Source organism: Photinus pyralis, unplaced genomic scaffold (genome assembly GCF_008802855.1).
Source record: "Photinus pyralis isolate 1611_PpyrPB1 unplaced genomic scaffold, Ppyr1.3 Ppyr1.4_LG4, whole genome shotgun sequence".
Taxonomy (NCBI): Eukaryota; Metazoa; Arthropoda; class Insecta; order Coleoptera; family Lampyridae; genus Photinus; species Photinus pyralis.
The window spans coordinates 47,397,868-47,412,155 of NW_022170511.1; the positions used below are offsets into that span (position 1 = coordinate 47,397,868).

The 14,288-nt window shown below is 40.4% G+C and overlaps 1 protein-coding gene and 1 long non-coding RNA gene across 3 annotated transcripts; one reads left to right on the plus strand and one right to left on the minus strand.

The window, feature by feature from the left end:
- Positions 1-3,109: 3,109 nt before the first annotated feature.
- On the minus strand, positions 3,110-5,874 carry LOC116169627. 2 transcript variants are annotated; one of them, XR_004145014.1, is made up of 3 exons: positions 5,682-5,874; positions 3,482-4,465; positions 3,110-3,430 (listed from the first exon to the last, which is right to left on the minus strand). It is a non-coding gene; the product is annotated as an uncharacterized LOC116169627 (long non-coding RNA). The 2 variants fall into 2 exon arrangements; XR_004145013.1 differs by having other exon boundaries at positions 3,482-5,873.
- A 4,822-nt stretch (positions 5,875-10,696) lies between these two features.
- LOC116169511 (malonate--CoA ligase ACSF3, mitochondrial-like) lies at positions 10,697-13,914 on the plus strand. Its single transcript, XM_031485625.1, has 3 exons — positions 10,697-10,856; positions 10,909-11,187; positions 12,715-13,914. Exons 1-3 carry the CDS (start codon positions 10,832-10,834, stop codon positions 13,857-13,859), a joined length of 1,449 nt encoding a protein of 482 aa, XP_031341485.1. The 5' UTR covers positions 10,697-10,831; the 3' UTR covers positions 13,860-13,914.
- The last annotated feature ends 374 nt before the right edge of the window (positions 13,915-14,288 follow it).

The following is a 14,288-nucleotide window of genomic DNA, read 5'->3' on the forward strand; positions in this document are numbered from 1 at the left end:
CCCGGTTCTACATTCTCCCCCAAAATATTTGGTGCTTTTAGCAGATATACTGAGGCTACTATTACTTTAGCTTTACCCTGTATGTCACAACTTAACTGTACAGTCAGATATCACGAGCACACAGGTGCACCAGCAGAAGAGCTTTAAGGTGACTATAGGAACACAAATTCTTAAGTACATGTTCTAGGTTTTTCTTGTCGTATATCAAAATAACGGTTTTGTGCCGCCAAGACCAGAAACCTTTGATTTAACAACCCAAGGTTCTTGAATGAGGGCAATGTCCTGCTTTACAGTGAAGTGTCTGCCTAAGGTCTATGGCTAGGATCAGACTCCATATTCACAAACTCCTCAAAATTTGAAGTAAGCTCGGGTGAACTGGCCACAAATTGCCTCAACTGTGATGCTTAACCGTAGCTTCTTGCATTTGCCCCTGTAGCAGCTGCTAGTGCTGTTGTGGTGATTGTACTTCAGGTTCGGAAGGTTTTTTTTTGGAGCTGTGGAAGCACCTCCATGGCTTGAGAAGTAATGGAACGATTTTTTGAGGGTATTATTTGCGCTCGAGATATAACTGCCCTGCTCCCTTTTTTGGGCTTCTCGCTTTGAACTTGCCAGCGCTCCTGAGGGTACCGTTTGATTTTTCAGCTTCGTTTGGATTATACCCAGCAGCCTATGAGTTTTTTGAACCGCTTACAAAGGGCTCTACAAAGATTTACTTGTGGGGTGGGCCCTTCACAGCATTGTTTAGTTCACTTGTCTCCCCTGAGGCTTTGTTATCCAAGAATTAGGAGTCTTCAGGGAGAGAGGGATGTGGTAACACTGTCTAAACTAGTGGTCTTCGTCAGAGGCCAATAAGGCCCTCTCGATGTCGGAAAATCCTCGGTCAGTAATGGTTGGAGGTAGCGAGTCCTCCGTTACAGCTAGAGTGGTTTTTATATTAAGTCCAATACAACGCTCCCACGAGTATTAGGCTTTTCCACGGTCCCTGGCAGCTTCCCCTTGCAATCAGAAGGCTACTTGAAATTGAGAGGCGCCCAGTACCCAGAATTCACTGTCCAATGACCAAGTTCCCCCTTGGCCAGGTAGTCCTCTCGGCGTCAGCTCTTCCACCCTGACTTGGATTTGGTTCGCCATACTGTCATTCGGTAATCTCATCAGAGTTCCGTTAGGAGCATTGAGATCGTTACCAGGGGGGGCACCACTAGGAGGTTGACAGACGGCTAGTCAGGTATCGCTAAAAACTGAGGAAAGTTTTCGTGGTCGAGACCAACGATATCGTGCTTTTTGCTCTAAGTTACTGGAAGCATCATGACTGCTTCTTCCAGAACTTACGTCACTTTCCCCTGACCTTTACCCCCCAAAATACTCGCATTACAAAAGGAAAATTCAACTTTTTAAGGGAGCACGTTTTGAGGGAGAGCCTCAAGGACGTAGCACTGGGAGTCACAGCGCACGAACATCTTATGATTATTATTAAGTAATTAATCCACGATCTTCCCATTCATAAAAATATTGGGGAGATCGTAGATTTATTTATTAATAATTTTATCCCAAACGAGAGCAACGAATCTTCTCATCAAAATATCCATGAAAATATCTTATGGTAATTGTAGGAACAGTGAGCCATCCCCTCTAACGTACGAAAATGTTATGCTAGGTGTAGGGAAAGGAACGCTGAATTTTCATTTCCTGGGTAGGTATCCCAGACACCCTCCCCTTCTGCATTCTCCCCCAAAATATTTAACGGTTTTAGCACTTACACCGTAACGTTTAAGAAAGGACCACGAGCCATAACACCGCAAGTCTGTGGGGGTATGGGTAGGGAAAGGTCTTTTATATTAAAGTGTCATGGGTGCCCTTAGGACTGAATGTTTTTAAACAAGAACGCAGTACCGGGAGTCACAAAAATGCACAAAAATCTAACGATTGATGTACTGAATTTGTTTCAGGAGGGTGGGGGGTTCCTTACGCCCGGGTGTCACGGGAATATGGGAAAGTTCCACATTTCACGATTTAGGACAACTTTCGTTTGTTTGGGTCGTATTTTGGTTCCATGAAATTGCTTTGTTTACGTTTTGGATTAAATGACACGGACATTCGCCTACGTATATGATGGATGTATGTATACCAAGCAGAGAAGTTACTTTCGCCATTTCCGTGTGAAAACGTTTTGCATAGCAACCGTTTTTAGATCTTGGGAAGTAAATTTGCCATCGTTTTAGAATTCCGAGAATTACTAGTAAACAGAAAGCCGGATGCATTTGATTGGACCATTTTTTGAAACGGGCGAATCGTAGCGAGTCTTGCAGCTGTGACGTCATGATCACTATCTTCGTCACGTGATCAACTATGTCGCTGCTGTCGTTCCAAGCGTGTTGTATTTTTTCGGTTTGCTGCTAATTTACGAAGTGCGATATTAAAATAAACTTAAAAAAGGTCAAATAAAAGACGGGAACAATTCTGGAACATAGTTCGTTTCGGTTCATCATACGTAAATCGGTGTTTAAACGTAATATTAAACTACAAAAAGTTATAGCGTCCCTTCTCCTTTTCGTACGAATTTAAATCGGCGTTTGCGTGTAGGATCTCGAGACGCGAGCACGTAAATTTTGATTTTGTTGTTAAATTCAACGCTTAAAGTAACAAAAACCGGCGGGGAAGTGTTCGCAAATCGGTCTTTTCGATGTCGTGTTAAATGTTATCGGGAGAACAAGAAGATGGCGTTCTATTTTAAATTCGTTTGTTTGGGTTTAAAACTTAACGTTTTGTGTATCTTTTTCGTGTTTGGAATCAAGACGCCTAAGATTTCATTGATATGTTGATGTGGGGTAAGTTTGTAGACCTTTAAAAGGTTCGTGGTAACGGTTACGATAATGCTTACGTTCACCAGACGAAGTGCTTCATTAGCGCTACCTAAAGACGGGTGTTTGATAGCACTGTCGAGGTCTACACATCACTGTGAGTCGACTTACGGTGGTATTTACACCTCGACACAGCAACTCGTGAGAAAAACCTTGCTAGAGTATTTAGCTGTCTTTGGGTAGCGCTTCGTCTGGTGAACGTAAGCACCTGCTTGCGACTTGTATCGACGGTTTATAATAAAACAACTTGCTGCGGTATATTTAGTTTCCGATTTATTTATCAGGCACGATAGGGCTCTTGTTATTTTGCTACCCTTCATATTAACCCGTTGAAGTAGGTTATGTTAGCTGCGTTCAATTCAACATTTAATGCCGAGAAATGATCACTGACTTGCAGAACATTCATACTACGATTATGACGATTTAATTGTATATCCTGGTACTTCCGGGAAGAGTGTCAATTCTGCGTTACTTCGTTAAACTTCATTCTGTGCGCTAGACCTACGTTTCTTAGCTGTACAAACAGTTCCACTGCATCAGTTTGACGAAACCTTTACCCGTAGCAAGGCCACCTACACAATTCCAATTTCAAATCGTAAATTTCAAATTAAAACGAACCTTACCAACTTTACCACTTCCATTTGGCTTGCTGCCAAGGATTGGGAACCGATCTTCACTGTAAATACCCTCGTTGTTGACATCTCTTCTCTGACACCTGCCATCTTTACGAACAAGGATAGCTAGTCATAAGCAAACCAAGTAAAAAGGCACTCTCGTTGTAAACATTTTACAAAATGCGACAGGCACAGGGAGGGCCCTTATCGGGTACCAGGATTCGCATCCCAATTCGTTCAGCCATTGCGGCACTTCTTCCACAATCTCTCTTGATTTCCTTATCACTTGCATTTCAACAGGTGATTGTTTTCAAAGTAAACTCAAGAATCAGATTAAGGGTACGGTCGAAAATTTACTCTACTCTACAATTTACGTGCATTTGGAGCATTGCAATTGAAGTAACTCGGTTTAAAATTATATTTTACTACAAATGCTTACAGTAAAATTTTATTTTTAACCAATCTTTAGCTCAACATCAGGATCATGAGCAAATTCTAACCTCGCATTTGTTTGTTTACTTTATAAACAGCCCATGAATGATTATACTATTGAGGTGTGAAATTTTGTTTACTGTTATTCCGAAATGGGGGCCATTAATGAATTTATTGTTCTGCATAACGTTATCCAAAATATATTAGAAAGCAGTAGCTCCGATGATGAAGAGTTTATTGCAGTAACAAATTTGCGTAGAAGGAAAGTTCCCTTAGTCATGGATGCAGCATTATTTAGTGTCAGTCGCATTGTTTATGTTTACTACAACCTTTACTCAGTTTACTCAGCTTTTACCACCAAATTGGTAGAAGCAACATGAGCATTTTGCAGTAAATCTCATGCATGCGTATTGATTGTTGCAAGATTTTAAAGAAGCATTCGCAGTAAATGTCAGCAATTTTATAACCGCCACAAAATTACTTTCGGTAAAAACAGTAACTGGAGTAAATTTTGGACCGTACCCTAAGTGTGACTTATTAATTGATAAAATATGTTCTGGGCTGTAAAGAAGAAGATATTATGATACTGATATTGCCTAAAGATATGCCATTATATTTCCAAAAGGCACTCGAATAGGTTGGTCTCTCTTATGTTCAAAACTTGTTTTTATACGAGGCATGTATTTCGAGTTGGCAATTTTCGGCGCTAGGACTCGAAAAAATCACGGCTATTGGAACGAGTTCTATTCAATAAAATTTTCCTAAATTAAGCGAAATAATAAGCCAGACCACTGTGAACGCGTTTTGAAATCGGTCACGTGCCATGACGTCATGTCTTATCATCACGTGACCTGGTAGTTCGTTGCAGTCGCTTGCGCGGTGTACACGCGTACCTACCTAGTTTTTCTACGTTTTCTTTGAAATTATGAACGGTTGTAATAAAATAAATCCCGCAAAAGTAAAATTAAGCACGCGGAAAATTGTGGCACGTCGCTAGTTTCGGTCGATCGTTAAATAAATCGGTGTTTTTAACCGTTTAAAGATTTGAATCAAGATGGCGTCCCCTTTGAATTTGAACTCGCGATTGCGTGTTGTTTCGATGTTCCTTGCATTCGGTTTTTCAAATTACGAATTGTTTGCGATATATTAAAAATCAACTCTTAAAAGTTATAAACCGACCTCGGAAAAGCACATCGTTCGTTTCGGAGCTTATAAGTTGTTAGTTAAACAAATTTAGTGGAAGTAGAAACTGAAGTCGCATTTTTCAATTGCGTGGCCTCTTTTTCGATCAAGACGCCTAACATTCCATGGATACATTGACTTGGGGTAAGTTTTTAAATCTTTCATGGCCATTTTGTAGTGACAAATTTAAGCGGAGCTTAGCTTAAAACCATCGTCGCAATAATCGTTGCCATGGATTTTAAGTCCTACTTAAATTTGTCAGTACAAACAGTCATTACAGTTGCATCATGCTTGTTATATCGTATCGATAGGGTTAGTTTCGAAATGCTACGTAGGTACCATTGGGCTTATTAGTATTATGATGCCTTATGACACGTTTAAAACGATTGATTGATTTATTTACGTTTCATTTTCGTATGCATGCATGATAGGTACAACATAGGGTGGCCGATCGATCTATGCACAACTTTCTATGGATTTATAATCAGGTTACCCTTCGCTTAATCAAATCAATCAAGTCGTGCACTTTTGGGATATGAGGTAGATCGAGAGGTAGATGTTTATTATTGACCTCGTTATTGACCTACATAATTACCTGTTGTAGATGAAAGGGATGATTCTCATCGCCGTTTAAGACGTTGAAACGATCACAGCTTTGTCGTAGAATGTGCTGCCATTCCATTCGAATCCAATTTATCCGATGATAAGAGTTGATACTCCAAAAGCACATTTACTTTACTTCGCCTGTTACTTAAATTGTAGGACAAATTCCTTGGCGGGGGGGTAGGTACTAGGCAGGACCAGCCTGAAGTTACATTCGCTTTTTTTTTTAAGGACATTCGCTTTTGGGGTAGTACCAACCTAAACGGGAAAACAAAAAATAACTAGGACCGGGCTGAAGTTACATTCGTTTTTTTTTTTGTTTTTTTTTTATCAATGGCCATCGAAAGTGATGGCACCGGGACCAATTCTCATCCCCTTTTCGGAAAATAGCCCTAAACCCCCGACAAATTCGTCCCCGAAGTTGACAAATTCCGCAAGTGTGTGAGTGAGTGAGTTTTGCACGCGGAGGATAAGGACGCCGTGGAGGCCCAAGGGCCCACCTAAATCCCCCTACCTGTAGTTTTTCGAAAAGTGCCCCACAGTTCGAGAAATTCCCTTTTGTTTGGTCAATGGCGCGGTATACGAATAATGCAAGTTGCAATTCAAAATCGATTTATTAAAATTGAGTGAGTTTTGCACGCGGAGGATAAGTACACCGTGGAGGCCCAAGGGCCCACCTAAAACCCCCTACCTGTAGTTTTTCGAAAAGTGCCCCACAGTTCGAGAAATTCCCTTTTGTTTGGTCAATGGCGCGGTATACGAATAATGCAAGATGCAATTCAAAATTGATTTATTAAAATTGAGTGAGTTTTGCACGCGGAGGATAAGGACGCCGTGGAGGCCCAAGGGCCCACCTAAAACCCTCTACCTGTAGTTTTTCGAAAAGTGCCCCACAGTTCGAAAAATTCCCTTTTGTTTGGTCAATGGCGCGGTATACGAATAATGCAAGTTGCAATTCAAAATTGATTTATTAAAATTGAGTGAGTTTTGCACGCGGAGGATAAGGACGCCGTGGAGGCCCAAGGGCCCACCTAAAACCCCCTACCTGTAGTTTTTCGAAAAGTGCCCCACAGTTCGAGAAATTCCCTTTTGTTTGGTCAATGGCGCGGTATACGAATAATGCAAGTTGCAATTCAAAATTGATTTATTAAAATTGAGCGAGTTTTGCACGCGGAGGATAAGTACACCGTGGAGGCCCAAGGGCCCACCTAAAACCCTCTACCTATCGTTTCATACGATCAGCGGTTCTTATTATCTTAGAAATGTAGATTTGTGGCCCTGAAAAGGGCCGTTTTTTATCAGCAGAACGCCGGCCGGCTAATCCTTTATGGCACGTCTTATCTCGCGTTCCATGGCGCGCAACCCTAATACGTTGGGATGGATTCCGTCCGTGTCAAACCAATGGATGCCTGGCCGATGGAAGATTCGGTTTAGGTCAGCAAGTACTAGACCTTGTTTTTCAGCTAGAGCTGTAACAGCTTTGTTGATGGCGGCAACGTTGTGGTCACTTCTGGTTGTGCGTCTATTGGGTGGAATTGTGCACAAGACGATTCTTACGGACGGTTTCATCCGCTTGAAGTCCCGGATCAGCCACTTCAGCGTTCTTCTAAATTTCGGTTCGTGGAACTCCTTCCTCGCTGCGTCATTGGTCCCTATCATAATGACAGCGGTGTTCACGTCGCTGGGGATACTCCACACGCTTCCTTTTGCAGCTGAAGAACTCAAACGGCGCCTTAATTGATCAATTGTCTGCCCACCTACACACAATTCCGCACACCACTTTCCTTCTTCATTTTTGAAAGAGTTGATCTCACTCACTTTGCAGAGCATCCTTCGCAATATGCTGTCCCCCAGGTGAAACGTCATGATCAACTATCTCTCATCAACTGTTTCCAACGACTGGTTGTAGGTCCAAAATAAATTAATTTGCGATATAATGACAGAGTCAGGGTCATTAGGTAATGGTGTCAATTATTATTTCAAGTACCGTACCTACTTAATTACTGATATGGAAATTACACATTCCAATTGTTTATGCAGTTTTGCATTTGAGCTTAATTGGTGTATATTCATTAAAGGTATCATTAGCGGAAACAATACTAATGCTCTCATTACTTTCCTATTTATCTGCATAATATCTACATATTCGAAAATAAAGGTAGATTTATTTATAATAGGTAGGTACTTGAAATAATAATTGACACCATTACCTAATGACCCTGTCATTATATCTCAAATTAATTTATTTTGGACCTACAACCAGTCGTTGGAAACAGTTGATGAGAGATAGTTGATCATGACGTTTCACCTGGGGGACAGCATATTGCGAAGGATGCTCTGCAAAGTGAGTGAGATCAACTCTTTCAAAAATGAAGAAGGAAAGTGGTGTGCGGAATTGTGTGTAGGTGGGCAGACAATTGATCAATTAAGGCGCCGTTTGAGTTCTTCAGCTGCAAAAGGAAGCGTGTGGAGTATCCCCAGCGACGTGAACACCGCTGTCATTATGATAGGGACCAATGACGCAGCGAGGAAGGAGTTCCACGAACCGAAATTTAGAAGAACGCTGAAGTGGCTGATCCGGGACTTCAAGCGGATGAAACCGTCCGTAAGAATCGTCTTGTGCACAATTCCACCCAATAGACGCACAACCAGAAGTGACCACAACGTTGCCGCCATCAACAAAGCTGTTACAGCTCTAGCTGAAAAACAAGGTCTAGTACTTGCTGACCTAAACCGAATCTTCCATCGGCCAGGCATCCATTGGTTTGACACGGACGGAATCCATCCCGACGTATTAGGGTTGCGCGCCATGGAACGCGAGATAAGACGTGCCATAAAGGATTAGGCGGCCGGCGTTCTGCTGATAAAAAACGGCCCTTTTCAGGGCCACAAATCTACATTTCTAAGATAATAAGAACCGCTGATCGTATGAAACGATAGGTAGAGGGTTTTAGGTGGGCCCTTGGGCCTCCACGGTGTACTTATCCTCCGCGTGCAAAACTCGCTCAATTTTAATAAATCAATTTTGAATTGAAACTTGCATTATTCGTATACCGCGCCATTGACCAAACAAAAGGGAATTTCTCGAACTGTGGGGCACTTTTCGAAAAACTACAGGTAGAGGGTTTTAGGTGGCCCCTTGGGCCTCCACGGCATCCTTATCCTCCTCGTGCAAAACTCACTCAATTTTAAGAAATCAATTTTGAATTGCAACTTGCATTATTCGTATACCGCGCCATTGACCAAACAAAAGGGAATTTCTCGAACTGTGGGGCACTTTTCGAAAAACTACAGGTAGGGGGTTTTAGGTGGGCCCTTGGGCCTCCACGGTGTACTTATCCTCCGCGTGCAAAACTCGCTCAATTTTAATAAATCAATTTTGAATTGCAACTTGCATTATTCGTATACCGCGCCATTGACCAAACAAAAGGGAATTTCTCGAACTGTGGGGCACTTTTCGAAAAACTACAGGTAGGGGGTTTTAGGTGGGCCCTTGGGCCTCCACGGTGTACTTATCCTCCGCGTGCAAAACTCGCTCAATTTTAATAAATCAATTTTGAATTGAAACTTGCATTATTCGTATACCGCGCCATTGACCAAACAGAAGGGAATTTCTCGAACTGTGGGGCACTTTTCGAAAAACTACAGGTAGGGGGTTTTAGGTGGGCCCTTGGGCCTCCACGGCGTCCTTATCCTCCGCGTGCAAAACTCACTCAATTTTAATAAATCAATTTTGAATTGCAACTTGCATTATTCGTATACCGCGCCATTGACCAAACAAAAGGGAATTTCTCGAACTGTGGGGCACTTTCGAAAAACTACAGGTAGAGGGTTTTAGGTGGCCCCTTGGGCCTCCACGGCGCCTTATCCTCCGCGTGCAAAACTCACTCAATTTTAATAAATCAATTTTGAATTGCAACTTGCATTATTCGTATACCGCGCCATTGACCAAACAAAAGGGAATTTCTCGAACTGTGGGGCACTTTTCGAAAAACTACAGGTAGGGGGTTTTAGGTGGGCCCTTGGGCCTCCACGGTGTACTTATCCTCCGCGTGCAAAACTCACTCAATTTTAATAAATCAATTTTGAATTGCAACTTGCATTATTCGTATACCGCGCCATTGACCAAACAAAAGGGAATTTCTCGAACTGTGGGGCACTTTTCGAAAAACTACAGGTAGGGGGTTTTAGGTGGGCCCTTGGGCCTCCACGGCGTCCTTATCCTCCTCGTGCAAAACTCACTCAATTTTAATAAATCAATTTTGAATTGCAACTTGCATTATTCGTATACCGCGCCATTGACCAAACAAAAGGGAATTTCTCGAACTGTGGGGCACTTTTCGAAAAACTACAGGTAGGGGGTTTTAGGTGGGCCCTTGGGCCTCCACGGCGTCCTTATCCTCCGCGTGCAAAACTCACTCAATTTTAATAAATCAATTTTGAATTGCAACTTGCATTATTCGTATACCGCGCCATTGACCAAACAAAAGGGAATTTCTCGAACTGTGGGGCACTTTTCGAAAAACTACAGGTACGGGGGGTTAAGTGGGCCCTTGGGCCTCCACGGCGTCCTTATCCTCCGCGTGCAAAACTCACTCACTCACACACTTGCGGAATTTGTCAACTTCGGGGACGAATTTGTCGGGGGTTTAGGGCTATTTTCCGAAAAGGGGATGAGAATTGGTCCCGGTGCCATCACTTTCGATGGCCATTGATAAAAAAAAAAAAAAACAAAAAAAAACGAATGTAACTTCAGCCCGGTCCTAGTTATTTTTTGTTTTCTCGTTTAGGTTGGTACTACCCCAAAAGCGAATGTCCTTAAAAAAAAAAGCGAATGTAACTTCAGGCTGGTCAAGAAAAGCATATAAATGCCTTGTTTTCGCAAATTAGTAAGAACCATCATACCAACTACACCAAGTTATCGACATTTGTTTCAAACCCAAAACTAGTCCCAGTTTTCCATAAAGCAACACAGTTTTTGGACAATGTAGCATTATGTGACACTGTTGGAAACTATACTTACGGCAACATATTAACTGCAGCGAATGAATTATCAAAACGAATATCGCAGAAACTGGGCAACAAACGAAATTGTCAAGTGGTTTTCCTTTGTCCAAACGATGCCTCGTACCTCATCACGAAATGGGCCATTTGGATGTCCGGACATGTCGGTTTGTAAATACATTTTGCGGGCCTCCAATTTATTATTAAAATTTTAGCCGTGCCCGTCAGCAGCTTACATCCCCAAAGTATGATCGAGTATTTCGCTAGTGATAGTGAAAGTAAATTATTAATTACGATACCGCAATATTCTGAACTAATGCATACAGTAGCCACTAATACCAAAACCACATTGATGGTTTTGGATAATAATTTTAGGGAAAGTATGGTTGTAAAACAAAATTTGAAACAGGACCTGGGAGAATTGCAATCAAGAGATGTTTTAAATGATAATGCTTTAATTATTTATACAAGTGGGACAACTGGATATCCTAAAGGTAGGTATATTGATATATTTTTTTTGTGGTTATTTGTTTGATAAAGGCTTCAGTGTACTTGTAAATATTTGTTACTTGTCAAGAGTAATGTAGCTACATGTTGTTTGTATGCTATTTAGTAGGTCAATATCAAACTGCTGTAAGACGTATCTGACTCGTTTAGTCTGAACTCTGAAAGGATATTTTAAATCGATTTAAATTGGTGAGTACTTAATAGTCATAAAATAATGAAAAAATTAAAATCAAAACTGTTTTATAAAAAATTCCATCAGGGAAGATTTTTAAAAAGATGTCCTACAATTACTATAAGGTTTCCAAGAAGAATCTATCTAAGAAGTTTTCCAAAAATAAAGGTAAGACCAGACAACTGCAACAAGTTGATGGATATTCGGTAACATACACAAACGTTGTGCGGCTAATAAGATTTTATTGACTGTTGCTCGCTTGTATCTGTGTTTTCCAACTTCAGTCGAAAACATTGCTTGGTGTGAACATTGTTGTGTACATTTTCCTCGATATTTTCGATGCCATAATGTTTTTACCATATTACTTCACGTACTTTCGTTTAATTTGCTTTTTCGTTGTTATTAATTATTGATTAACCGGCAGAGCAAAGCGATCCCAGCTTAGGAGAGTCGATGGTGTTCATCAGTCTGCCTGTGAACACTATAACTGGTATACATTTGAACTGATTCGGCTCAAATTTTGCACAGTTGACTTATATATGTCACATGTAAGAAACTTATTGAAAATGGGTCAAATCTCCTATAGCTAGTTCTAATTTAGTTTATTTACTAGATTGTTACCAATGTTCCTTAGTATGGGAATCTCCATAACTTCGATTTTAACAGCCAATAAAAGCAGAAATTAATTGTCTTAACATTTTTACCGGCTGCCATTTTATTTATAATGTATAAACAAATTGGGTGCACAACTTTGAATAAATAACTAAATAGTTTTTTAACGTTAACTTTCCACTACAAATATAGAGCAACGAAATGTTTTGTACCTTGGACCACACCACTTTTGTGGTAATAAATCTAGTTAAGCGCGACGTGTGGACTGCAGCTCTTGTGTCTTAGCAATACGAGAAGGCATTTTCTGCTTAATATGTGGGTCTGTTTGTATGATAATCAACTTCAACTTTAGTCGTTCTTGCATTCTCGCACCTGCACTTTTCCATGTGAAAGTATATTAATAGTAGGCGATGCCGGATCAGAGCAATGCCATTATGATGTTCTTTAGGTACATGTAATTTATCATTTTACGAATTGTTTTGTTTAAATTGAGGCGTAGATGTGTTTTTGTGCTAAACAGAAGTATTAGCGGAATAATATAATTACATCCCCCCCCCCCTCTCTCTCTCTTATAATTACCTAGTGACACAGAAAGTAACAAAAAAGTAGCACAAAAGATATGTTTCACTAACTTAAAAATAAGACACACAGTCACAGTGTTAGAACTATCGCGAATAATTATAAACGTTTAATTATAATTTCCTTTCTAAAATTTGCATTTAATTTTCAGGTGTGGTTTTAACCCATAATAACATTACCAATCAAATAGAAACATTAGTGGATGCTTGGAGATGGACAAGCAACGACGCAATTCTACACGTACTACCTCTTCACCACATACACGGACTTGTGAATGCGCTTTTGTGCCCTCTATATGTCGGCGCAAAATGTGTGATGCTGCCAAAGTTTGATGCCAATGACGTTTGGGTGCACTTGCTAGGCATTAAAACGAAACCTGAATCTCCGAAAATATCTGTTTTTATGGCAGTGCCAACAGTTTACATGAAATTAGTTGAAGAGTATAAAGCGAGTTTTGAACATGATCCCAAAATACACGAATATATTAAAACAAATTTAAGATCAAAAATTCGTTTGATGGTCAGTGGTTCGGCGCCATTGCCAGTTCCTTTATATGAAAAGTGGTTGGAGATAACTGGGCATAGATTGTTAGAACGATATGGTATGTCCGAGATTGGTATGTGCCTTTCTCAACTGTATGACTCTCAACGAGAACCAGGTTATGTGGGTGTCCCATTAAAAGGTTGCAGTGTCAGATTAACTGAGCGAGATGATGATGACAACTATAAAACCCTGCTTGAATGTACTGGTGTGAATGATAATGTTAAGGTGCGTTTAAATACCATCCCAGTTGGTGATGCTGTGGTTGGAGAACTTCATGTTTGTGGTAACTCTGTGTTCAAAGAATACTACAACAAACCTGATGTCACACGTAAAGAGTTTACGGATGATCATTGGTTTAAAACTGGCGATACATGTCAATACTCTATAGAAAAAAAAATATTCAAGATACTGGGCAGAACCAATTTAGACGTCATCAAAACTGGCGGGTATAAACTTAGCGCCCTGGAAATCGAAACAAAGATTCTAAGTCATCCAAATGTTGTTGACTGTGCAGTTGTTGGCGTACCAGATAAAACCTGGGGCCAAATAGTAGCAGCTCTAGTGGTATTTGATCGTGATCTACCTATTGATACCTTACAAACATTTCTAAAACATAAAATGGCTTCCTATGGTATACCAAAGATTTTCAAAGTTGTGAAGGTGATTCCTAAGAACATTATGGGAAAAGTTAATAAGACTGAATTATTGTCAGCCTTTCTGGCTAAGGAGGAGAAGGTGTGTGCCAAGAACTAGTTTATAATGTACTTATTCTAAATATATTTTAATATTCTAATTGTTTTATTTTTAATTTTATTTTAAAGTGGATGGAGGGTTTCAGTGTAAGTTATCTTAACCCACCCTCCCAGAGGGAACTTCAATGTCGCACCCTGGCTTCGTGCCAGGGGCTTCCTTGGTGGGACAACTTCATACTTATTTCAGTATTTTGTGTGAAGTTAGTTGAGATAAATGGTATTAGACGTACTTTATACTGGTTTGTATGGATAATTTTTATAATTTAAACATATATTGGTTTATATGTATTTGTGAGTCTAATTCCGTTACCTGGGGTATGGGAATTTCTGGTAAAAAACCGGAATTTGATTTTTACTTGGCAAGAATTATTGGATTGTTAGGCGGTGATTTTCCACCTGATATAATAAGGGGTAAAAATAATCAAAAGTT

Bases quoted from the DNA above. Each gene is read 5' to 3' on its own strand.
- LOC116169511 (XM_031485625.1), top strand. From the start codon at position 10,832: ATGGGCCATTTGGATGTCCGGACAT. The intron at 10,857-10,908 runs GTCGGTTTGTAA...TTAAAATTTTAG, and splicing joins CCATTTGGATGTCCGGACAT to CCGTGCCCGTCAGCAGCTTA. The intron at 11,188-12,714 runs GTAGGTATATTG...TTTAATTTTCAG, and splicing joins GACAACTGGATATCCTAAAG to GTGTGGTTTTAACCCATAAT.